Below are 25,454 nucleotides of genomic sequence, written 5' to 3' on the forward strand. Positions count from 1 at the left end.
TGTGACAGGGCCACATCTATATAATTATTCTAAAGGGCATCGGAGGACCGGGGCGGACAAGGCCAATCCGAGATCGTAGGTGCTTTGCTACCACAAGTCCATTGCAGCTTTGATCGGATGATGATCACGATCGGCACAGCCTTACGAACACAATTCCTGGTCGACATGCATCGTTCAGGGGCCCTCCGTAAATTTGCGGCGGAGTGGACCCGCGGAGCCTCTCGGATACTTGGACGGAACCCCTGTCGCAGTTCTGGTCCAATGCGATTGGAGTTGGGAGCCCATGGATGGCCTGTTGGGGGCTATAATGTGTTGATGTGATTGGCCTGGTCGATCTGCCTAGAGTGTTGTCGCGGCTGGCTTCAATTGGCGGTCTTGGCTGGCGCTTTCGTACTCGGGTAGCGGAGGTACAAGACATGACGTGGTTGTCTCACTATTAGAACTTGAAAACTTGCATATACATAACTTGACAAGGCTGAGAGATATCAAAGAAGCTGAGTGATTGTATTCAGTTAATCTGGGTCTACCCGACCATTCCCACAAAAAGTTTGATCGTGAACTCTTAGGGCTGCATGCATCCCTACTCTGTGCATGTATAGATCATGCTAAGTTAATTATAGGAAGGCACTTCATATAAACCGCTACTTAACGTGTAGTACTGCGCTATACTGACTTGCGTCATTGCTTACTTTCCATCACACATTTGGTGGCCTATCTATGCTCCGGTCCCAGCTCAGGGGGACCCGATGGTTTAACGGGATAAGGTTGTAAACGGTGAGGCTTATGGGCCGGAACTAGCCAAAATAAAGCTTAATAGAATAGATTGTAATTCAATTTTATTATCCTATATATCACAATTCACTAATAACTCTTATATATATCGTCCTCCCTTCTTTTCCGCTTTCTCCCTAATGCCCGTAGCTAGGTACTACTCTCTAGTAGACTAGTAGTAGTAGGGCCTAGTATCACTATTATTATTATCACCATTATCACTATTATTATCTTTCTCTTCCTTTACTATCTTAATCTTATCTAAGGAGAAGAATCTTTTAAGCTCCTTTACCTCCTATTCTTTAAGGTTAAACCTTAATATATAAAGAATTATTATAAGCTCTATATTATATATCTTATAGCGGGTCTCTTTATCAATTATTTTCCTTAACTAGTAAGCGATTAGGTACTAGCGACCCTCTTAGTCTTACTGGCTAGCGATCCCTACGCCTTGTAGGTAGGAACAGTGCTGGGGAATTATGAAAGGGATCATTACAATTAGACACGTTCTCGAGCCGCCCAGTCAGCTACTAGTCCCAGTCTAAATTGGTGCATAGCAGTTCTGGGTTGGGACCAACTTTTGATCCTATATTTTCGTATATGAGGCTGCCAGGTTACCATTCTCCTATATTATTGGGATCAGAGACCTGATATGCTGGAAAGACACGTGGACTTTGTAGTTCTTACGCGAAAGCTTTAATTTCTAAGAGACGTGGGTTTCCTGGGCTACATAATCTATTCAAATGGTGCCATCAATTTGTTCCCAAGCACCTTCGCTGGAAAAGCCTCTTCGCCCAGGGTGGTGGTGTGCGCCCATGGCTTAAGCTCGTTCTCTCTGTGAATGGTAGCAGCAAAGCAGCGGCTCCATTTCATGCGCGGAAAATGGGCCGAGACATCCTCAATAGTCGAGGGATGAACATATTCCGAATAGGCGCCGGTATTGTCTATTTCTCATTAGCTTCCATATTTCACGAGCCCAGGGCAGATACGACTCACCAAAGATAGTTGCTAGCTGCAACAGCTGTCCAACAGCTGTGATCTTTCCAGTCTCACATAAGTCTTGGTGTCGAATGATAGCCTCGGCAACACTCTCAGCCTGGTCCCTTGGGGCGACTGCCTCTGGGGCTGAAGCTTGAGGCTTGGCTGAAGCTTGGGGCTTCTGCAAAACATCCAAAGCCAAAAAGCCACCATAAAACTCAAAGCTCAGTTTGGTACTCTTCAGGTTCTCCTCTGTGGATCCGATGTCGTGTAGCAGACAAGCGAGAAAGTACGTTTCATCGGTGAAGGCCCAGGAGGGGAATAGGTGCGACTTGATCGCCAACCCAAAATGGTAAACTCGGAGGGAGTGGTTGTAGGTTGGAGCCGGGAGGTGAGATTTTGCATATTTGTCGATACGCCGAGAGAGAGCCGTGTCTGGAACAGGTGTAGCCGAAACTGGGATGAAAGGCGCCGGAGCAGACGGTGTCAGGGATGACAGCAGTCCCTGTGCCGACGAAGGCACAGGTGTGAAACCGAAAACTGTTTCGTTGTGAGAATCCATATTCGAATGATATCCAAACCAAGTAATGCAATTAGATGGAATTTGCGAGTCGCTAATCTCAAGAGAGACCGGCGGGGGGGAGGAAGCTATTGAAATACTTTTACACCATAGTCCACAAGAGCTTTTTGGATTTCAAATCCGCCATCTCGACAAATCTGGCATTACCAATCGGGCTAGGAATCTGGTGTATGTTAATGGTGCAATTCAATAGGAGCTTGCGTTGTCAAGATACACTACTCCACGCCTTCAAAGTGGAGCCTCCTTTTTGAGTTTCTCCACGTGCAACCAACTTCCCTTTTCGGAATGTGTACCGTCGCCGTCGGGAAGATCTAGATCTCAGACTAGATATCGACTTAGTAATTCTTTTGCAGCGATTAGTAATATAGAACTTCCATGATATCTATTACAAATGTGATACTGTGAGAAGACATTAACGAAGCATCTGCCTTCATTGTGAAAGCCAAAACTCACATGATTACTCTTTTCTGGCCCCACTGCCAACGCCTTAGCGCAGATCCATCATTGAGCGGGCCGCATTAAATGGAAGGACACCGTAAAATGCAGCTTGTATGGTACGATACATTTCTACATGATATTACATGAGGTTACGGATTTGAGTAGAATTGTTTGGAAACCTATAGGATCTCTGTAAATCGTGCGGGGCCGCCTGGCGCCTTCTAACTTGATACATGAGGATCAATCAGTAATTGAGGGCATAAACAACTCACCAGTATCCTCTTTTTGCATATTAGCAGTACCGACGGATTATTTCACGGTAGCTCATGCAACAAAACGACCAACACTGGTGGCATTGTGAGAATTGATGCGTATGCGAAGTTAGTCGACATCAATCCTGTTGAACTGGGTGTGCTGAAACCGAAGACGGCAGGTCAAAGACAATCGCCTCAGTGCAACGTGTTACCACTACTAATCTCCCGCCACTACTGTTTACATTAATCCCTATATTGTACGTAGCACCCAGCATAGTGTTTTGGATTGACAGTTGGTATATATGACATGCTCTTGAAGAGATGAAGTCTGAAATACAACAGGACTGGGATGCATCGGGACACGACTTTCTTAAAAACATAGTTGGGAAAGGCCTTGAATCTACCCCACAATGCCGGAGATAGTCGGGATGATGCACCTTGGTTCACAAAACTATAAAATTATGCCACTTACCCTATTAAAAGCTCTAGAGCAGTCGATTCCGCCTTACTTCTGATACCATAGGAGATTTGATGCCACAGTACGCTGATATTTCATCCATGGAATCTGTGGAACACTAGTCTAAAGCAGGCAAGGCTGTGGATTCGTCCGCGCATTAAATAGATAGACGCGGGGCCCTTTCCATTCGGATTTGGTTACTATGTATCTATGATACGTCCCAGAATTCATAGTCACAAATGACTCTACTGGTTGCCCAGAGTCAAGTGATACTCATTCTCTTCTGGGGTGCTCTGCCAACCATATATACAACACTCCCCGCGGCTTCCGTCTCACGTCTTGTGGGCACAAAGATCGCGTTATGGAAGAGTCATTAACTTCTAATCAATTATACACTATTCGTACCGCTGTACGCGCGATGTCGACCCTATCTCTTCTAGCGTCAATTTTCATCATCACCAGTTTCATATTTAGTTCAGCATTCCGCAAGCCAGTTAACCGATTATTATTTTATGCGACCTGGGCCAATACTATATCAGCTATAAGCATGTTAATAAATACAGCACCCACAGACTGGCTCACTGTATCCAAAACGCTGTGTCAAGCTCAAGGATTCCTTATCCAGTGGTATGAATAACGGGGGTTAGAGATCCATGTCCTCTACTAACGAGTGAGTCATATATCAAGGTTCATACTTGCAGATCTACTTTGGAGTCTGTGCTTGGCCTGCAATGTATATGTCACAGTTTTTCGTGGTTATAACGAATCTCAGTTGCGGACACATGGAGTGGAGGTATGTCATCGTCTGCTACGGACTTCCACTTGTTCCCGCAATCGTTCTCTTGTTTATTGAGAGTGGAGTTAAAGGGAGAGTATATGGCCCGGCTGTTGTAAGTGCAATGCGAACACTCAAACTTCATCACCTTTTCTGTTAACTTCGCAACTAGTTATGGTGCTGGATTCGCCCATCATGGGCATATCTCCGTTTCGTGCTTGTTTATGGGCCTGCGTGGTTTATGATTCTGATGTCTCTGACCATATATACTCTAACGGGGAAGAAGATTCTCTTGATACGACAGGAGCTGAGGAAGATTCAGCAAAGTCAGGCATTAGTATCAATTGGATCAGCTAGGTCCCGACAATTAGCGCATATTTCCCCAAATAATACTAACACAGCTGCCTGGGCATACTCCAAATATGCTGTCTTATATTTTGCCAGTGCTCTTATCACATGGGTTTGTCTATTCCGTTGGTTTCTCCTTATTTATCGCCTAAGAAAGGCTAATGCCAGGATTCAATTCAGGTCCCCGCCACGGTCAACAGGTTGTACGCCATCATCAAACCCTCTGCACCAAATTTTGGTTTGAACTTTGTTGAAGCACTGCTACTTCCGTTACAGGGGTTCTGGACTTTTGTGATCTTTATTGCAGTTTCCTTCAGTGGTGTCAAAATAATTCTAAAGAAGATAGTCCGGATTTCCTCGAAACATGTTGATGTATGTGAACTTGAACAGCACTTTTCTCGCCACGCATGAAATTTATTTGTGAATAATACCAAAGTGCATGATAAATCGAACGATGCTATGCGGAATTCTGTATGAATAAATTCTGAACAGACCTCAATAGTCAAGTTTTACGTTGCAATGCGATAAAAAAATGAATAATCTAAGCTCAAACCAAGATTAATCCCAGAACATAGCTGATCTAGCATACCAAGATACTAAGCATCAGAATCGATCATCGATATCAAGGAGGGCCCACGTTGCCGGCAAGAATGATCAAATCCGCCCTGGAAATCTTCTTGCCGTATTTCTGCTTGATTGGCCACAACAGGCGACGTGCTCATCCTGTAAGTCCTTCCATTCATGCCAAATCGACCATATTTAACGCGAAAGCAGACGGTGTCGGTGTCCCCTCCCGCTAGGGCGAGGTTGAAGAATGGTTGTCCTCATCTCTATGTCCATCCACCGGTCTGGCCTCTCTTCCGGCCCTTCACACAGCGCTTCATCAAGTCCACCGCGTCCCGAAGCCACCCCAGGGTAGAAGATGGTGGAGGAATGTGAATTGGGCTGTTAGAAGATAGTCGCTTATCAACATTGAAAATGAAAGTAAAGTAGTGACACTAAATCTGGTACTTTTCTCCATCTCTTAGAAGAAATAGATAATATATAGATCCCCAGCTATAATCTCAAACAGTTGATCTCAAAGAGAAGGTCGAGATCCAAAATTTACACTTACGCCCGCCTCGGTGTGGAATAAGATAGGCTCATTTGGGCCTTCTACTTGATAATACTACGTATTTTTGAAAAGGGTATGTACGAGGCCTGTGCAGCTAATCGTTTTCAAGAGAGGTATGAAGACGTAAGCAGCTACAGCAAAAGCAATATACCCATCATCAACCGGAGCCCTCCAACTCAAACCCTCACCAGCCGCCGGCGGCGAAACTTCACCAGGAACGGCTTCCGCGTCCGAAAGTAAAATAAGAATAAGAATAAAGCTCTTTGTATCATCATATCATAATCATCATGGCCCCGAAATTTTGCATCATCCACCACCCCTTACTTAGGCAGATCTCTAAGCGCAAGCACAGTCCGAATATGCTCATACTTAAGATTCCCATCCTGCGCCCAAGCTAAAAGCCCCGCAGTCTTGATAACATTCTTAATCTGGCGACCGTTCAACGCCACCTCAGCCACCTGATCAAGCTGCTCATCAGTGAAGGTATCAGTCTTAGCCGACCGACCCAGGAACTGGGCCCAGATGTGTCGTCGGGACTTTGAATCGAGGTCTTTGTAATGGAGAGAAAGATGGATTCGAGATTCGAAGGCTGGATCGATGTTTTCGGCGCGGTTGGTAGTTAGGAAGAGGATTCCCTGGAGGTGATATCAGGTTAGTATACTTGTTCTCGTCCCCTTGTTGGTTCGCCTGGCTGCAACGGAATTCAACTTACCTCGTAGTACTCAAGCATCCGCAAAAAGATCGAAACAAGCTCGTTACGAGCAAGATCAGTTGCAGCGCGCGTTTCCATGAAGACATCGGCCTCATCGAGCAGAAGGACTGCGCCCCATTTTGGAACCATGCGCAGGATGTTTTTCAGGCTGTTCTCGACACTGTCGGCATTCATTCCCAGGTCTCCAGCGCTCATGACGTACAACGGCACTTTCATGACCTCGGCAACGCTCTCTGCAGTAAGAGTTTTGCCCACACCAGGCGGACCAGACAATTGCATAATGATACCACGACCCTTGCCCTGAACAACATCGTCAAAGGCATCCAATTTCTTAGATTGGGCTTTGGCAACAGCCAAGATGACATCTTTGAGATGCTCCTGTTCCTGCGGTAGAACCAAAGACTTGAAGGCATCATCATCCCATTCGATATCCTTCGTCATCTCCAGATGAAACATAAGCCACTCCTTATCCTTGAGAGAATACCCATGCAACCAGGGCGTCGCAAAAAGCCGCTGTTCATCACTCTCCAACCCCTTCCCAATTTCGATACTCGTAAAGACGGACGTGCTAGGATGGAAGATATTATATCCCTCCGCATCGATGATAACCCGGCTCTTGACGAAGTACTTCGTCTCCTTTTCCTTGCCGGTCCGCTCATCCATGGTCCGGCTCATGGCAGGCCCTTCGTACGCCTTGTAGTGGTACCCCTTATGCTCCTCCCATCGTTTACCACGCGCAATCAGCATCGCGTGGATAGCCTCCTGGTCTTTGAGGTGCTTCAACGGGAATAAGGGCAGTGAGGTGATGGGCACCGTGCCCGTGAACGTATCGATAGCAAACTCAGTGCTCTGAAATCCGAAGTCTGTACCGTCGAATTCGACATAGTTGACGCTCGCTTCCCATCCACATTGTGTGCTGTTCAGTGAAGAGAATTGGTATGCGCGCAGGGATCCGCCGCGTGAAGAGATGACCACGTCTTCCGGTTCCATGATGCACCATACTAGGTCGAAGGCGATGACTCCGTTGGCGACTAGATCTTTCATGCGATCGATGACTTCTTTCAATTCCTCACTCATGATTTTGTAGAAGAGATCCACGTGCGCTTTGGTCGTTGGGTCTTCTTCTACTTCGCGGGCTTTGGTTATATCCTCCCAGCGGTGGACAATGGGCTTGAAGGGGGCTTCGAACTCGAGGCGTTCCAGGCTGGTTGTCACACCTGGGTAGTTGCCCAGTGCTTTGCCGAGGAATTTCTTCAGAGGCTCGCTTTGGATCACGATTGAGTGGATTTGCAGGCTCTTGCGTCCGTCGTAGCACTTTTTCTTGCGGACTAGGAGCACGTATTGGGCTGATTCGGCGTCTTCAGCCGGCTCGGGGAGGTCTGTTGGCATTTCTTTGCTCCATGATGTTTCGTCGTTCTCGTCGGGCTTGGTTTGGTATAGACTGCGGACGTCGCAGATGGTGCCGACGGGCTCATACTGGACGGGTGTTTCCTCGGTGCCATTTGCGCCTGTGCCGTTTGTCTCTGTTCCCTCTGCGACCGCCATTTTCAAGTTTGTAATACTGGGAAATGGAATGCAAATTATGGAGAAGACGGAAGGGAAATGGATGGATAGATATAGACGAAAGAAACTTTGACGCAGGGTGAGAAAGAGAGGGAACAACAAAGGTTCCCTTTATATTTACATCTTGACCAGGATCTGAAGGCAGACATGTATACCACTGTTGCCTATGCTGTCCGGGAATGAAAGCAGCAAAGATGCCCGGGTGAAGTGAGGCTACGACGACGCTGCGATGACTTAATACAGGTCGAAAAAGTCAATAAGAGCCTCATATCCAATGTGTCCCAGTCTCCACGCACAATATGCATGAGAGAGCAGAGATGTTTCAAGTTGATTGGGCTTATTCGTGTTCAGATGGGCCACTTAGAGGACTTAGAGAGGATGTTGTGTTGGGGTCTGCTCCACACATCATGCCATACGATTTCCGCTGAGGGGTATTACCTCGAGGTCCCCCAGGGCCAACCTCCTTTTTTTTTTTTTTTCTTGTAGAATACTTCATGAAATCGTCATTCTCTGCTGTCGCTATCTACACCAAAATATGTTGCATCTCAATGGTTGAGTTGTTGCCTTGAGTTGGCCTGTACGGCAATCCCAATCCCAATCCCAATCCCAAGCCTTCACCTCTCACTCAGTCTTGAAAGCGGTCAAACGGGCCCTGATCACTTCCTCCGAATCCTGAGTGTCCAGCTCGCTGAGAACACCCGAACCGACGTCGTAAATCAAACCGTGGAGCTCGAGTCCACGCTCCTGAATGGCGTTCAGCACAACACCCTTCTGCTTGACGATGTTCAGACCCTCGCGGACGTTCAGCTCGGCCAGCTTAACGGTAGCCTCGTCGGGAGACAGGGACTGCAGAAGATCGAGGTTGCGCTCGCGCAGCTGACGGAGAGGTAACAGCCACGGGTCCAGAATTCCAAGGTTCTTGTTGCCCATGGCGGCCGCGACACCACCGCAAGCGGTGTGCCCACACACAACGACGTGCTTCACGCGCAGGTACTGCACGGCATATTCGATGGCGGCGGCCGAGCTGAGATCACCGGGGTGGAGGACGTTGGCGATGTTGCGGTGGACGAACACATCACCGGGCTTCAGGCCCAAGAAGGTGGTCTCTGGGCAGCGGGAGTCGGAGCATCCGATCCATAGAATCTGTGGTGTTTGGCCGGTCGCGAGGGTTGGGAAGAGATCGGGGTACTCGCGCGCCGTCTGGGCTGCCCATTCCTTGTTGTTGCGCAGCGCGGTGGCGTACCGATCTGTGTGGTCCCCGCCAACTTGGTCAGTCTGGGTCTTGGCATTGGGGGTGTTCGCGCTTGGTGTGTCTGCGCTGCTGCTTTTGTGATTGGCACAATGGAAGGGGGTGGAGGTCGAGAAGGGGACGGTGCGAGGCGCCGAGAAACTCGAGCCGGAGGATACTCGCGAGCGGGTCTTGAGCAGGCAACTCGATGAGTCACTTGCTATCCCCACTGCGCGCGCAATGAAACCGGTTTGCCCGGCGAGCCTCGCGAAAGTCATGGGGAAGAGAGAGAGAGAGAGAAAGGTGGGCTGTGAAGAGAGTGCGAGTGTCCGCGGGGAGGAGGCAGAGTGAGAGGAATGGGGAAGCAATAGATCCCAACAACCGTCGCTTCTCACCGAAGTTCAACAGATTGATCGGAGAGCCTTAAATTGACTGGGAGGCAGGAAAGAAGATGGGAAAAAATGGATGGGGATGGGAAGAAGTTTGCCAAGAAAGACGCAAAAAACAAGGACGGTTCGCGCTCACGTACCTTCTTCAGAAGCCATGATAGATGGAGAATGCGATTAGAAAAGAGAGAATAGGGAGAAAGAGGGATACGGTAAGGTCTATATAAATACCGAAAGTACACGAGGGGCAACCGGTGTGGAGTGAGCAAAACGTTGAATTCCGAGGGGAGAGCGGGAAGATCGGCGAACCGGAAGGTTTTATCTATACACCTGGGCATTGCAAGCCATAAGCGTCTCTCATTGTTCTTTTAAATACAAATGCAGTTTTCCCATGAGAATCATAATGCTTCAAAACAGATATAAACAACGCATAATTTGAAATTTTATTTTCAAGCAGCACTGCCACGGCCACCAATGCTCAGCAAGGTCTTGCGCTGTTCCTCGCTGAGCTGGGCAGTAGGCAGAGGACGAGCTCCAGCAATAGTGGGCGCAGGAAGGAAGCCAATTTGCACCAAGTATGATGCATACAGGCCAACCAATTCCTCGGTTACACCAGCGCCGGCCGATGCATCAATGCCAGACCAGGCGGCATCCGCAAGTAGGGCAGCGGCCGCATTGGTGTCATCCAGCTCGGGGGCCTTGGTATTGGAAGGGAGGTCAGCAGTAACGAAGTGGTAGAGAGGCATACTATAAACTAAATTAGTGTCTTTCAATCATGATTCCACGAAAGGGTAACTTACAGGGCATGCTGGGAGTCCTTGTCATTGTGTTGGCCGTCGTTGACATACTGCTCGAGGGAGGTGGACCAAGGCACGTAGTCGACCTGGGGAACATTGTATCCGTAGAGCTCGAGCGCACCAAGGAATTGGTTGAAACGCAGACGCGGGTGTCCAGTAACATGGGCAACAGCGACAGACTCACGAGGCGGGTTGAAGGCACAGGCGATTACAATACGAGCCACGTGATCAACTGGGACCATGTTGACCGTGTTGTGGATGTTGGGACGGGCATTCAGCTGGATACAACCTTTGATCATTCGAATGAGGAAATCATCAGTGTTGGTAGTACCAGTCACCGAATCACCCAGAACGTATCCGGAACGGATGATTGTACCCCTTAGGCCTCTGCGGCCAGCCTCACGGACGAGGTGTTCGCCAGCCCACTTGCTCTGACCGTAACCTGTTCCAAGGCCGACACTGCTGCCCTCCATGTCGTCGTCTTCACTGATACCATTGCCACCAGCAGCGATAATACGTTCGGATTCCTGGACGAAGTAGTCCTTGTCTAGGGCACTGGTGGAACTGACAAATGCGAGCTGCTTGGCCTTTCCACTGCCGCACAACTTCAGGGCATCGATGGTACCCATGACATTGGCGGGTCTGAGGGTGGCGTAGGGGTAGACCCAGTGAACAAGAGCTCCGTTGTGGACCACGGCATCGACGCGGTTGGTGAGATCATCCCACACAGCCTGGGAAAGACCGAACTGGGGAGTTCCGAGATCACCACACAGGGCCTGGAGTCGGGCAGTCCATGCCTCATCCCAGAAGCCGTATGCGCGGCAAGTCGAGCGAAGACGCTCGAGAGCCTGCTCCTCAGTCTTGGCACGAACGAGGGCAATGACCTTGGTGGAAGGCTCCTTACGGGTAAGAAGGTCACGGAGGATGTGGGCACCTAGGAAACCAGTAGCTCCAGTGAGGAACACTGTGGGCTCAGTGGCAAGCATGGGCTCGGTGCGGACAGGGAAAGACTTAGGCAGCTCGTTCACGAGCTGGCGTGCGTCCTTGGAGTACTCATCATCAGGCTCGTTGGCGGCCTGCACGGCTCCGGCAAGAGTCTTGTCATCGCTGGTAGCGAATGACTCAAGGGCCAGCAAGCGATCGATCTCACCGGCAAAGCCCTTGAGGGTTGGGCTGCGGAAGATGGCGTTCATGCTGATATCAATTCCACGCCACTTGCGACGAAGATCGAAAAACATTTGCTGGGCAACAATGCTGTGACCGCCAATATCGAAGAAGGAGTCATCCGCTCCGATCATGCGAGCAGTTACATTGGGGATGAGCTTGGCCCAGATCTGAGCCAGAGCCAGCTCGGTCTCAGAAAGGGCCTGCATGGCAGAGGAGCGGCGGCGGGGCGCAGCAGCGCTCAGCTCAGCGGTGTCAGGGAAGGGAAGTGCGGGCTTATCAATCTTGCCATTAGGGTTCAGAGGCATACGCTTGAGAGGAATGATGACGGTGGGCACAGCGTATGTGGGGAGCTTGCTGCGGAGGTGCTCACGAGCATCATCACGAAGAGGACGGAAGCGGCGCAACATGCCGACCATACCCTCAGCAGAGTCGTCATCTTGGAGACCCTTGCTCTCGAGCCAAGAAGCCCACTTGCTCATATCAGGCACAAAGTAGCTGACCAGAGTAGGCTCCTCAAACTTATCTCTTCGTACCAGGGTAACGTTCTCACGGACCAGAGGGTGGCGAGAAAGATGAGTGTCAATCTCTCCAAGCTCAATACGGAAACCGCGAATCTTGACCTGGTCGTCAGCGCGACCAGAGCACTCAACGTCACCAGAGGGAGTGTAACGGCCCAGATCACCACTGCGGTACAGACGATCCCGAGGACCGACGTAGAACTCGCGCCATGGCTCGTTCTTAGACTCGACCTTGTCCTGTTCAGTCCACACCTCGGGCTTGACAAACCAGTTGGTAAGGAACTTCTTGGCATTCAGATCCGCGGAGCCAAGGTAGCCCTCGGCAAGACCCGCAGCACGAACGTAGATCTCACCTACTTCGCCAACAGCACAGATACGGCTGGGATCAAAGCGGTTGACAACAAGCATCTGAACGTCCAACATTCCGCGACCAGCAGGAATCACATCCTTCATGGTGTCCAAGTAACCTTCGTGGCTGGAGTAGCTGGGGATTTCAAAGTAACTGACGGCACGCTGGGTCTCAGTCGTTCCGTACATGTTAACAATGTTCACGTTGGGCGCTAGTCCCTGGAGCGAGCGGCAGTCACGCTTGATCAGAATATCACCAACGAAGAATGCGTGGTGAAGAGCTGGGAATTGAGCAGAGGCACCACCGACGAGGATCTGACCCATAGCAGGGGTAAGGTGGGTGATAGTAGCACCATACTTCTGCATCCACTCGGCGAGCTTCTCGTTCTGGATGTCCTCACGAGCGGGCACCAAGAGCTGAGCACCCAAGAACAGCGGGGTGAAGATATCTCTTTGGATGGGATCGTGAGCAATACCACTGAGCATCGTAAACTTCTCATCAGGGGTGAGCTTGAAAGTCTCGGACATCCAAGGGAAGTAGTAGGCCAGGGAAAAGTGACGGCCACGAACACCCTTGGGCCGGCCTTCTGAGCCGGAGGTGAAGGACAGAGTCGGGGTAGAGTCGGGGCCAACAACGACACCAACTGGCTTGGACTTTAGGGCGACTTCATTAGCGAAGACATCCTGGCCATTGACGGATCCACCGGAGAGGGTTCCATCATCGAGCAGGGCAAGAGCAGGAACCTCAGTGCGGAGTTCCAAGTTCTCGTTGATGAAAGTACGGACAATGTCCGATAGCTCGCCTGCATCAATGGTAGCCTTGGCAATGTTCACCAAAGCGCGAGGACGGGCAACGTCGAGGTAGATGTTCTGTCGCTCTGGTGGGTAGGCAGGGTCGATGACGGAGAATGTCGCACCGGCCTTCAAGATACCCATAACAGCAACCACCAGGTCAACACCGCGGTAAGCATAGACCATAACAACTTCGCCCCTTTCAATACCAGATTGCACCAGATGGTGACCAAGAATGTTAGAGGCCTCATTGATCTGGCGGTAGGTAAACTCGCGGTGAGGAGAGTTGGTCGACTGGGTTTCAACCACACACAGCTTCTCGGGGTGCTTTTCCGCATTGGCGGAGAAGATGTCGTGGATGGCACCACGGAACTTGGACCAGTTCAAGTTGGAGGTAGGGTCAGGCAAAAGCGCACGCTGGTCCTCGGTCATCAAGTCAATGCGTCCGATAGCCTCCTCTGGGTTGGCAGCAGCATTGCTGGCAATACCTGCCAACTGTTTGAGAATGAAAGCAATGCGTGCACTTGAGAAGAGACGCTGGTTGTAGTATGCACCCAGCTCGACCTCCGAGGCCGAACCATCAGATAGGTTGCCCGGTGCAACATTGACTACCAAATCCGTAGTCTCAAAGGTATTCGCAGGGTAATCCTGAGAGGCGGCAGGTGCATCGTATGCGGCAAATCGGAAAAGGATGGGAGTGCGTTCTGAGTTGGACTTCTCCTGCATGTAAGTGCGAAGGCTGCCCAGAGGCACGATTTGGGAGCTACCTTCCTTGAATGCCTGCGGAGCTATTAGCAGTCAACCCAAGAACCCTTACAGTTATACACACCTTGTCTACTTTTGCGTAGAGCTGGACAAAGGTCTCCGAGGCATCAATCGGGATACGGATGACGAATGGACGACCATCCTCCTCCGAGCTCGTCCCCACAGCGATGTCTTCATCACCTGTCAAACGGGCCACCAGAATAACAAAGGCAGTCAGAAAAATAGTGAAACCGGATGATGATCCGGACAACTTCTGAAGTTGCAATTGAGTCTCCTTGGGGAGCCGGAGAGACTCAAATGCCTCGATAGCTCTCTTACTATCGGGCTTCTGTGTATCGGGATAGTCACGAGTCAATGGCGAGACGGTCAAGTTGTTCAACCTTTGTGCCCATGTCTCCAGGCGGTCCTGCAATGAGGCCGTTCCCACAGCCATGATTGCAGTATGTCAAAATAGTTGGAGATTGAAAAAGACAAGATGAGTCAAATTACCCCCCCATATCCGAGGGGTGAAAAGTCCGATTTCGCCGCGATCACCATGCATTGAGGCGCTGATTGGCTGGGGCTGTACCCCACAAGAAATTGGATAGTTCACCGCCTTACCGTTAAGCATGGAGTACAGAGTATAGGATCCTTGTTCAGTTTATATATACTGGTAGATGATGGAGTCATAGAGTAGCATGAAATGCTTGTAGTTCTGTGATATAGTTCATAGTCATGATATATATTTTGGGGGCAGCAGATGTAGTCACAAGTACATTGCTTGTGTGTGCTTTATCTCTGATACGATACAATTATTATATGATTTAATTGGTACCAAGTAGAGGGCCATAACAAGCCGTTCAATATAGAGAAACAAGAATCTACTTCACGTCAGCGTATATATATGTTTATGTATGCTGAGTGACATGAGGTCATTTAAAGTTTGCTGAGTCAGCACACAGGGAGGCATCGAGGACAGTCATCACATCGTTAAATGACGTGGACGTGCTCTTGAGATTGCTAGAGCTTTTTTGTTAGCGAAAAGTCAAGGCACTGGAACTGTTAGGCCTCAGCATTCTGATGGGATAGTGTTGCGTTGGCATAATATCTATCGTCATCTCCGGCAAGCCTCGATTGGTTGGCTCCGATCCCGTTCAAGGTGGACACTCAGGAGTAGCCTCGCGATCCTAACGTGTTTTCTTCCAATTCTTAGCAGGCCTTGATACAGGTCTGTTGGTGTGAATGTGGAAAAGATGATTCCTCATCGGAGTACGGCTCTCCTGTCCGTCATCGTTTTTGTGGCACTTTTGCTTTTCATTTTCTCGTCCTCCCCGGTCCCTGATGCCACCGCCGAGGAAGAGGTCACAGGCCCAGCGAAGTATGTGCCCAGACCAAAACTACCATCATTAAGCAATTTCCACCTGCCTTCTTTCCGCCCTCCTTCGCACGAGCAACCCGAGGAACAGAACAACAGCACCCACGGCGAGTCGAAATGGTACAGCACCTTGGAATGGTTGAACCCATTCTCTTCCGCCATCACCTTGGATGAGAGCCGCTCTGTCCTCCCTCCCCTTCGCGAGCGCCGACCGATTTATACCTACTACAACACGAAATTCAACCCGAACAAGGCCAACGGGAAAGATCTGAAGGACCTCCAGAATGCCGACGCGGAATTGCTTCTCGCATGGCGTCGGGCGTGGTACGCGCAAGGATTCCGGCCCGTGGTGTTGACCCCGGGAGACGCGATGAAGAATCCCAACTACGAAATTGTTCAGAGACTGAAACTTGCGCCTAAGGTTGAGAACGAGGTGTTCGGTTGGCTTGCCTGGGGACACATGGGCACAGGAATGCTTGCGGATTTCCATTGCTTCCCCATGGCGCGATACGACGACCCTATGCTGTCGTACCTTCGTCGCGGTAGCATGCCAGAGTTGATTACACGATTTGAAAATATCAAAAATGCTCTTTACTCGGCGGAGAAGTCGCGGATCGCTGAGGCAGTTGAGGCCGCAGTCAAGAAGCTCGAGGATAAGACCCCGTCCTTTGTGGATCTAATTGCCCCAGAGCTCTTCAAGGTTGAACAGCCGCATGCTTTGGCCTTTTACAAATCGGCGGCCATTACTTCCCACTACGCGAGCGTGCACGAGAAGATGGGCCAGAACCCTGCGGCTGGTCAACTTGCCTTGGTGCAGCTGATCAATTCGCATCTACACAATACCTTCCAGAATTCCTTCCCAGCGGGATTGGCTGTGCTAAAACCGTTTCCTCAGCACACCACTGCCTTGGTGGAGCCTGCTCTCCGGCTGGCAAAGGCCCTTATCCAGTGCCCCGAGTCGCCGATTCCCGAATCTTGTCCACCCAATCTTCCGGATTGCCGCTCCTGTCACTCTGCAAAGCAGCCCATGCGCATCAGCCAACCCCCGACCTACAAAAATACCACATTCCTGTTCACCATCGGCACCCTTCCCCACCCCTACACTCTGGTTAGCTTGCAAAAGAAGTCGGATGTGATCACAACCCCACAGATTCGCCGGGAAACCGAGCGTGATGCCTGGCTGTCAGAGGTGACCAAGGAGGACCTTGGACCGGAATTGGGTGCTTCCTATCGGGGAGTCGTCTTCAAGCAGGTTGTCGCAGGTGAAGATGCCGTCGGCACTTCTCTATGGATGACCGTGGAATCTCTCCCCGCGGAGGCTGGGCAAACTCTCCCCTCCGAACTCCTTGATGAGTTCGAATGGCAGTTTGGATTCAAGATTCCTCGCGGAGGCAAGATTGACCCTGCGACCGAAAACGACCAGCACACCGCGAAGAGTGCGCAGGATCGGACTCCGAGCGAGCAAGGAGTCGGCATTGAGTACGAGCTGATTCAGAAGGCCCGGGATACTATCAAAGACAAGGACACCAACCGCATCAACATCAAGGATGTTGTCGAGGCTTGGAACCTCGCAGACACCGAGGTTTGGCGCTTCGTCAAAGCTTACCGGTGAGTCAACTATGTCTACTTTCCAGATTAACCTGCTAATCAGATCTACAGGGCCCGAAGCGTTGTTGAGCGCCAGAAGTGGGAGGAGGAAGAGAAACCTTTTGCTGGCTCGCGGACATAAGTATGTTATATGATATGTATTCTTGCATATTTTTGGTTTGGCGCAAAGGATATATAGAGCAATTTCACCAGTATTGAAGTGACAAAGCCTGGAATGATAGTGGAGGAGGCGTAAAGTAATCAGGGCACGATGATAGGGCGCCAAGCCGGATGAGCATCGGACAGTGGCGATCCCCGCAAGATAACAAAGTCCGGAGTGGGAGAGCACATGATACTCGTCCTCACCTCATCGTTTGGACTTCCCCTCTTGTAATACTGACTTTCTGAAACCTCATCCTACTGATAACTTTAGGCAAGTCGTTGCGGACCTACCTCTTATAAAAACCCCACAACATGCACTACCAAGTTCGCCCTTGAAACGAAGCTTGTTTGTTTCTACTTTTTGCCACATCTCGATAAGAACATTATGGCGCCGGGAATCCTAGAAACGGACTCCGCGGTCGCGGCTGAGAAGGCCACCAGCTTGTCTGCTTTGACCGAGGACTGGGACGATACAATCCGGTTCTATCTCAACGGCACCAAGGTTACCGTGGACTCAGTCAATCCTGAAGTGACCCTTCTCGAATACCTGCGGGGGATTGGGTTGACAGGAACCAAGCTTGGTTGTGCTGAGGGAGGCTGTGGTGCTTGCACAGTGGTGAGTCTCGATATATATCGAGTGCAGACTGTTGTCTCGGGATAGACTGACCTAATGTTCATTTGTTCAATAGGTCGTCTCTCATATCAATCCCACAACGAAGAAGATTTATCATGCCTCTGTGAATGCCTGCATTGCTCCTGTAGTCAGCATTGACGGTAAACACGTCATTACAGTCGAAGGCATTGGAAATGTGAAGGACCCCCACGCGATCCAGCAGCGAATTGCGGTCGGGAATGGAAGTCAATGTGGTTTCTGCACTCCAGGAATTGTGATGGTACGCCCATGCGGCATCTTGGCCTAGTATCTTACCACGAGGTTTTCCTTTGACTGACCACTTCAAGTCTCTTTATGCCCTGCTACGAAACAACCCATCTCCCTCAGAACACGATGTCGAAGAAGCATTCGATGGAAACCTTTGTCGATGCACCGGCTACCGACCGATCCTCGATGCCGCCCAAAGTTTCAACTCGAAAAACAACTGCGGTAAAGCCTCTGCCAATGGAGGCTCAGGCTGCTGTATGGAGAAGAATGGTTCAGGTGGCTGTTGTAAAGGATCCTCGAATGGCAATGTAATCGAAACAGTCGATTACAAATTTCCCGCGCCAAACTTCAAACCATACAGCCCAGACACGGAGCTGATTTTCCCTGCTGCGCTGCGAAAACACGAATACCGCCCACTGGCGTATGGCAACAAAAAGAAGAAGTGGTATCGGCCTGTGACTGTGGATCAACTGCTGCAAATCAAGCATATCCACCCGGAGGCTAAATTGATCGGCGGAAGTACCGAAACACAGATTGAGGTCAAGTTCAAGGCTATGCGTTATGCGGCCTCTGTCTATCTGGGAGACATTCCTGAACTACGACAATTCACCTTGCACGATGATTACCTGGAAATCGGCGCCAATGTGTCTTTGACCGACCTCGAGCATATCTGTGACCAAGCGGTTGAGAAGTATGGCGACGCTCGAGGTCAGCCATTCAAAGCGATCAAGAAGCAGTTGATGTATTTCGCTGGCCGACAAATCCGCAATGTCGCTTCTCCGGCGGGCAACCTGGCCACTGCCTCGCCAATTTCAGATCTCAACCCTGTCTTTGTGGCTACTAACACTATCCTCGTGGCCAAATCTCTCGAGGGCGAAACTGAGATTCCTATGACTGAGTTCTTCCAAGGATACAGAAAGACTGCCCTCGCTCCCAATGCAATCATCGCTAGTTTACGCATTCCGGTTGCGCAAAAGCAGGGCGAGCATATGCGAGCCTACAAACAGGCCAAGCGTAAGGACGATGATATCGCTATTGTCAACGCCGCATTACGCGTGACTCTGTCTGAGACCAACGATGTGGTCAGTGCCAACCTCGTGTTTGGTGGCATGGCAGCTATGACGGTTTCGGCAAAGAATGCCCAAGAATTCTTGGTTGGCAAGAAGTTTACAAACCCTGCGACACTTGAGGGGGTGATGAGTGCATTGGAGGAAGACTTCAATCTGCCATTCGGTGTTCCCGGTGGCATGGCTAGCTACCGCAAGTCTTTGGCATTGGGCTTCTTCTATCGATTCTACTACGATGTCCTTTCGGGACTCGAGGTCAAGGCCTCAGATTTGGACCCAGACGTTGTGGCCGAGATTGAACGAGCTATCTCATCGGGAGAGAAAGACCAGGAGTCTTCAGTCGCTTATCAGCAGAAGATCCTCGGACGAGCAACTCCGCATGTCGCGGCTTTGAAGCAATCTACTGGAGAGGCTCAATACACCGATGACATTCCCGTGCAGCAGAATGAACTATTCGCATGCATGGTTCTCTCCACCAGGGCTCACGCCAAGATCCTCAGCGTGGATGCTTCTGCTGCTTTGGATATTCCAGGCGTTGCGGACTATGTGGACCACACGGATCTTCCTAACCCACAGGCAAATTGGTGGGGAGCGCCCAAGTCTGATGAGCTCTTCTTTGCCGTCGATGAAGTTACAACAGCTGGTCAGCCAATTGGCTTGATCCTGGCTACTACGGCTAAGATCGCAGAGGAAGGTATGAGGGCTGTTAAGGTGGAATATGAAGACCTGCCCAGTATTCTTACCATGGAAGAGGCCATTGAGGCCGAATCTTACTTCGAGCACTACCGCTACATTAAGTGTGGTGATACCGAGGAAGCGTTCAAGAATGCCGATCACATCTTTACTGGTGTCTCGCGAATGGGTGGCCAAGAGCATTTCTACTTGGAAACTCAGGCTTGCGTGGCTATCCCACTACCAGAGGATGGTCAAATGGAGATTTGGAGTAGTACTCAGAACCCTACTGAGACGTAAGTTCTACAAAATTCTACTTCATAGGGATTTTGAGCTAACTGCTTCTACAGACAAGCCTATGTTGCCCAGGTCACAGGTGTCGCCGCGAACAAGGTCGTCTCGCGTGTGAAACGTCTTGGTGGTGGTTTCGGCGGCAAGGAGACACGATCTGTCCAATTGGCTGGGTTGTGCGCCACTGCCGCAGCGAAGACTAGACGGCCTGTCCGGTGTATGCTCAACCGTGACGAAGATATCCTGACTTCCGGCCAACGCCACCCATTCCTTTGCCGTTGGAAGGTCGGAGTGAGCAAGGAAGGAAAGTTACTTGCCCTTGATGCCGACGTCTTTGCAAACGGAGGCCACACACAGGACCTTTCTGGCGCCGTCGTGGAGCGAAGCTTGTCACATATTGATGGCGTGTACAAAATCCCGAATGTCAATGTTCGTGGCCGGATCTGCAAGACCAATACCGTGTCGAACACCGCATTCCGTGGCTTTGGTGGACCCCAAGGTCTCTTCTTCGCCGAAAGCTACATTGAAGAGATCGCAGATCATTTGGGCATGTCTGCCGAGCATGTGCGGGCTATCAACATGTACCAGCCGGATGAAACTACGCATTTCAACCAGTCTCTCAAAGACTGGCATGTGCCCCTGATGTACAACCAAGTGATTGAAGAGAGCTCTTATAATGAGCGCAGAAAGGCTGTGGAGGAGTACAATGCACGGCACAAGTGGTCCAAACGTGGAATGGCTATTGTGCCAACCAAGTTTGGTATCTCGTTCACAGCTCTGTTCTTGAACCAAGCAGGTGCCCTGGTTCACATTTACCATGACGGAAGTGTCCTTGTGGCGCATGGCGGTGTTGAAATGGGTCAAGGTCTACATACAAAGATGACCATGATCGCCGCCGAGGCACTACAAGTCCCACAAGCGGACGTCTTCATCTCCGAGACAGCTACCAACACAGTAGCCAACACATCCTCCACAGCCGCCTCAGCAAGTTCCGACCTCAACGGCTACGCCATCTTCAATGCTTGCGAGCAACTCAACGAGCGCCTTCGTCCTTATCGCGAGAAGATGCCAAACGCACCAATGAAGGACCTCGCCCACGCAGCCTACTTCGACCGAGTCAACCTCTCCGCCCAGGGATACTACCGCACCCCAGACATCGGCTACGTATGGGGCGAAAACAGCGGCCAAATGTTCTTCTACTTCACGCAAGGTGTAACAGCCGCCGAAGTCCAGATTGACACACTAACAGGCGACTGGACGCCCCTCCGCGCAGACATCAAAATGGACGTCGGCCGCACCATCAACCCCTCAATCGACTACGGCCAAGTCGAAGGCGCCTACATCCAAGGCCAAGGCCTCTTCACCACAGAAGAAAGTCTCTGGCACCGCGCCTCCGGCCAAATCTTCACCAGAGGCCCGGGTAACTACAAGATACCCGGTTTCCGTGATATCCCGCAGATCTTCAATGTCAGTTTGCTCAAGGATGTTGAGTGGGAGAACCTCCGTACGATCCAGCGCTCTCGTGGTGTCGGTGAACCGCCGTTGTTTATGGGTAGTGCGGTCTTCTTCGCTATCCGTGATGCGTTGAAAGCTGCGCGTAAGCAGTGGAATGTTACTGATGTGCTTCATCTGGAAAGTCCGGCTACTCCTGAGCGGATCCGGATTAGTTGTGCTGATCCGATTATTGAGCGCGCTAGGGTTCAGCCAAAGGAGGGGGAGAAGAGTTTCTTTGTTGCTATTTAAATTATACGACTTCATGAATTGTTATTTGTATGAGGAAATGCCATTTTGATTTTGGTACTATATCATATCAGACTGTATCGATATCTCTCTTCATTCTTAACCATCCTGTAGAACCAGATAGGTGACGACACCAAAATCTGTTATCTTTTGTTTTCTTTAGAGGATAAATTGCCTTGTTGCTGGGAATCATTATAATACAACGCCAATTTCACCGAGAGTAATGCCTAAATACTTCCCCGAATGCGATGATACAAACAAAAAAAGAAATTCCGCGAAGTAAACATGTCCACGAAAGAGAAAACCCCCTCATCGCTTCACATCATATTCAACATAACTGCTTCCCCTAAAATCAGGCCCGGCATCCACCTGCAGCGCATTTCCATAATTCCTCTGCCCAGCAAACCCAACCTTCTCATCCCCATAAGGAGGCCCACCTTGTACAGGCGCAGAACTCGCCGAAGCAGCCGTATACTGAGGAGCCGCATGTCCATCGGCAGTCAAACTTCTCGGCATAGCCGTAAGCGGGACTTCGTCGAAGCCATGAGCATCATGGACAGGCTGGGGACCATGTGGACCATGTGGAACAGGATCAAGAATGTGGCCTTGACCACCCTCCCCGCGAGGCTTCTCGCGACCCCAGAACAGGAGCATGGCGCGACTGATACCGATCAAGGCGATGAAAACCCAGACTAGCAGGATGCATGTTGCAATAATTGCTTCGATGCGCACTGCTTCTTCTAGTTTGTTGATGACGCGAATGACGACTTCGGTTATTTTGTTGGATGTCTCGTCGCCTGCGTCGGCGAGGAAGCTGTCGGATGGGTTTGAGGTGCTGTTTATGCTGTCTGAGGCTCCTGCGGAGAATGTGTCGTTTGGGAATGTCGGTAGGGAGATGTGTGCGTGGTCGACTATCCAGTCTAGACCCTTTTGCATTGATTCGGCTTTGAGCTTGACTAGGCAGTAGTACAGGTCGTTGACGGGGCCTTGGAGGACGGTGCCTGAGAATGTGGAGTTCAAGGTGTCGGATGTGTTGGAAATGAAGAAGTTGAGGGTTCCGTTGATGTATCCTGCAGTTTTGTTGACCCATCCAAAGACGTCGTCGTTGAGGCCACTGTCAACCTTGTCGATGGCCTTGTTGGCGTCGGTGGCCCATTCAACTGAGGCGTTTTGTAAGGCGCCAACGACCTTGTCTGCGAATTCGCCCACCTCGGCGCTCAGCTCGGGAATGGTCTTCTTCACTTGGTGAAGAAGCAACCATTGGCAGAAACATGCGAATAGTGCCGCCAAAGCAAGAGCCAGCACGAAGAGTGCGGGTAACGATGTTGCGTAGGCGACGGCCCATCGAACGAGGATTTGGCGACGGCTGTTGCTGAAGCGGCTTGCAGCTTTGATACCCGCTGCAGCTGTGTACGGCCGCGAGACAATGTAGACAACGTCCATTGGGTCGTGAGCCTCCTTGCGTACCAATTGAGACCGCTCTTTCATTGAGCGCCATCGTCGTATTTCTTGCCATGCAACAGGAATGCACACTAAGATGGCTACAATTAGAAGAACAGCAATGAAGATCTTGCGCGCTGTGACAGCCAGGCTGGTGACACCATCGAAGAAATCGTTGATTCCGCTGTTGTCATCGCAGAATGCCAACTGCTTCTTTGCAGGAATTGGAAGAGCGGAAGAGTCAAAACTGTATGCGCCCAAAGTGTCATTGACTAGGTCCCGGAGCTCCTTGAAGGGCAACATGATGAGCTTCTTAGCATCGGCCTGAAGGGTTGTGAAGTCGGGCAGGATGAGATCGTCCATTTTCGAGATTGTGTCATTGACTGATGAAGGCAATGACAGATTCTCCAGTGTATCTATTGTGTTGTTGAGATCAAGAGGCTTGAAGTCCTTGTCGAACAAGGTGGCCGCAGTGTTGAACTTTGAGATTATGGTGTCCACTTCGCTCTGGTATTTGCCAACAACGCCCTCAATGTCGTCGCCGATTCCGACCAGGGTCTTGTTGATCCATCCGGTAGCTGCCTCGACAACTTCAATGCCAGCTTTGATTGTGCCATTGACAGCCACGGCGATTAGACAGGCGTAAGTAGAGTACATCATGTTGAGGACGAAATAGATGATTTCTCCGAGGGCCGTGATGGTAAGTAGCAACATAGTCTTCAAGCCATCAACAGCATCGTCAACAGCAGAAGCTGTGAGCTTGTTGACACCTGTGGAGAGGTAGTAGGGCATTGAGGCCATCGCGCTACCCATGGATTCCACAGATGTACACGCGGACAAAGACTCTCGCTTGGCAGACGCCATGTCGGATTGTAAGGAGCCGACTGCAATCAAAAGCCGAACGAGAACAAGCAACAGAAGTATGGTCCATCGGTTGATCCATACTTGTGACAGTCGAGCCCTGAGGCCGAGATAAGGAGTGAGACCGTCTGGATGGAGAGGGATTATGCGCCCTGTACTGGAGTCGTGAGCCCCATATGGTGGAAGCAGGGGAAATATCGTTCTTCCGGACTGAGAGAATAGCATCGTGATTGATTTTGCTTCAAAACTATCGCAGTTGTTGACGGCTTTTGGTGTGATCCCGGCCAGCGAAAATCTGCACAGAGATTCGGAAATAGAATCGAAGTCAAGAAAGATTATGCAAAGTCTGCATCAAAGCAGGGTATCGTCGAGAATAAAGAAAGAGAAGGAAAGAAAAGGAAGTGACCAGCCTAGCAGCGGAGCATGCTGTATATAATGTTATATTGAGGGTGAATGAATGGGAGGTCAATAGATGAGTAGAACGGGTGGCGGAATGAGAACAATAGAATCAGAATGAAACATGGAACAAAGAGCCATCAAATATAGCAGTCGGAAAACCTAGGCTGTAAGTTGTCAGACATCCTGGGCGGCAGCAGACATTACCAAAGGCCTAATTTGTTAAATAAAGAATCGGTTCGATGGAGTTGCCAACCCGGTAAAGGTGGGACAGCCACTCAAGAGTGAATCATGACCATGTCGAAACAAAGGAAACATAAAAATAAAGCCTGAAGACAGGAGATCTGTACCAGGGTTTGTTTCAGGTATCACCGATGCATGTAACTGGCTGATGTTGTTGTCAAAAGCGCCGGGGTAGCAAAATCGCCAAATATAGCTGCCGTGGGCGCTTAGCCGCTCACGACTTGAGAGCCAATAGCTGCATCGTCAGAGCTGGCACCTCGAACGTCTGTCATTTTTTTACAGCAGGCATTGAAGTCCTGTGCCATGTGGGTAGATGTATTTTTGCTTGAGCAAGTCCTGCTAACTTAGTCATTTTCTAGTTGCTTAGTACTCGGTGACTTGGTGTGAATGGATTCACCGAGTCGCAGTTTCGAGTGCAGACCGGCATTTTCTGAAGAAGAATTTCGAGTCATGAAAGGCTCTGTGATTGTATTGCAGCTAGTCCTAACGTTATTGCGGCTTGTTTAGGAAGTAGATAAACAGATCAAGTACACTGAAGGATTGCCGAGGATCGAGTCGTGGCGCTATCGCCGGCGCCAAATCAAGGCGGTCACGTGATATTCACATGAACCGTGCATCCAGTGACCCACGTGATGCATCGCACCCTAACAACATGCAGAACGACATGTCTTGGGGTTCCGTAAAAGAGGCAAAGGTTGACGATAAATCCACAAATCAATTGCTGTAATAGTTTCTGAGCCTGATCCTCTGTACTGAGGTATCTTGTATCT

General features: G+C 50.2%; 7 protein-coding genes across 7 annotated transcripts; 2 read left to right on the forward strand and 5 right to left on the reverse strand.

The window, feature by feature from the left end:
* Positions 1-1,506: 1,506 nt before the first annotated feature.
* Positions 1,507-2,311, reverse strand: PENARI_c011G05304 (cyanamide hydratase; the record flags this gene model as incomplete). Its single annotated transcript, XM_022632595.1, has 2 exons — positions 1,507-1,715; positions 1,768-2,311. The coding sequence occupies 2 exons, from the start codon at positions 2,309-2,311 to the stop codon at positions 1,507-1,509; spliced, it is 753 nt and encodes a 250-aa protein (XP_022487590.1).
* A 3,724-nt stretch (positions 2,312-6,035) lies between these two features.
* On the reverse strand, positions 6,036-7,972 carry PENARI_c011G01830 (ATP-binding protein; the record flags this gene model as incomplete). Its single annotated transcript, XM_022632514.1, has 2 exons — positions 6,036-6,350; positions 6,428-7,972. The coding sequence occupies 2 exons, from the start codon at positions 7,970-7,972 to the stop codon at positions 6,036-6,038; spliced, it is 1,860 nt and encodes a 619-aa protein (XP_022487580.1).
* A 639-nt stretch (positions 7,973-8,611) lies between these two features.
* On the reverse strand, positions 8,612-9,496 carry PENARI_c011G03694 (carbonic anhydrase; the record flags this gene model as incomplete). Its single annotated transcript, XM_022632557.1, has 1 exon — positions 8,612-9,496. The coding sequence occupies one exon, from the start codon at positions 9,494-9,496 to the stop codon at positions 8,612-8,614; it is 885 nt and encodes a 294-aa protein (XP_022487570.1).
* Positions 9,497-10,053: 557 nt separating this feature from the next.
* Positions 10,054-14,424, reverse strand: aarA (L-aminoadipate-semialdehyde dehydrogenase; the record flags this gene model as incomplete). The annotated part of the gene is made up of 3 exons (XM_022632467.1): positions 10,054-10,351; positions 10,405-14,006; positions 14,056-14,424. 3 exons carry the CDS (start codon positions 14,422-14,424, stop codon positions 10,054-10,056), a joined length of 4,269 nt encoding a protein of 1,422 aa, XP_022487599.1.
* Positions 14,425-15,223: 799 nt separating this feature from the next.
* PENARI_c011G06872 (uncharacterized protein) lies at positions 15,224-17,074 on the forward strand (the record flags this gene model as incomplete). The annotated part of the gene is made up of 2 exons (XM_022632643.1): positions 15,224-16,953; positions 17,005-17,074. 2 exons carry the CDS (start codon positions 15,224-15,226, stop codon positions 17,072-17,074), a joined length of 1,800 nt encoding a protein of 599 aa, XP_022487510.1.
* Positions 17,075-17,479: 405 nt separating this feature from the next.
* PENARI_c011G05045 (putative xanthine dehydrogenase HxA) lies at positions 17,480-21,747 on the forward strand (the record flags this gene model as incomplete). The annotated part of the gene is made up of 4 exons (XM_022632589.1): positions 17,480-17,710; positions 17,784-17,987; positions 18,055-20,009; positions 20,064-21,747. The coding sequence occupies 4 exons, from the start codon at positions 17,480-17,482 to the stop codon at positions 21,745-21,747; spliced, it is 4,074 nt and encodes a 1,357-aa protein (XP_022487488.1).
* Positions 21,748-22,053: 306 nt separating this feature from the next.
* On the reverse strand, positions 22,054-24,048 carry prm1 (pheromone-regulated protein PRM1; the record flags this gene model as incomplete). Its single annotated transcript, XM_022632562.1, has 1 exon — positions 22,054-24,048. One exon carries the CDS (start codon positions 24,046-24,048, stop codon positions 22,054-22,056), a length of 1,995 nt encoding a protein of 664 aa, XP_022487411.1.
* Between the last annotated feature and the right edge of the window lie 1,406 nt (positions 24,049-25,454).

The sequence above is a fragment of the Penicillium arizonense genome (genome assembly GCF_001773325.1).
Source record: "Penicillium arizonense strain CBS 141311 chromosome Unknown PENARI_contig011, whole genome shotgun sequence".
Taxonomy (NCBI): Eukaryota; Fungi; Ascomycota; class Eurotiomycetes; order Eurotiales; family Aspergillaceae; genus Penicillium; species Penicillium arizonense.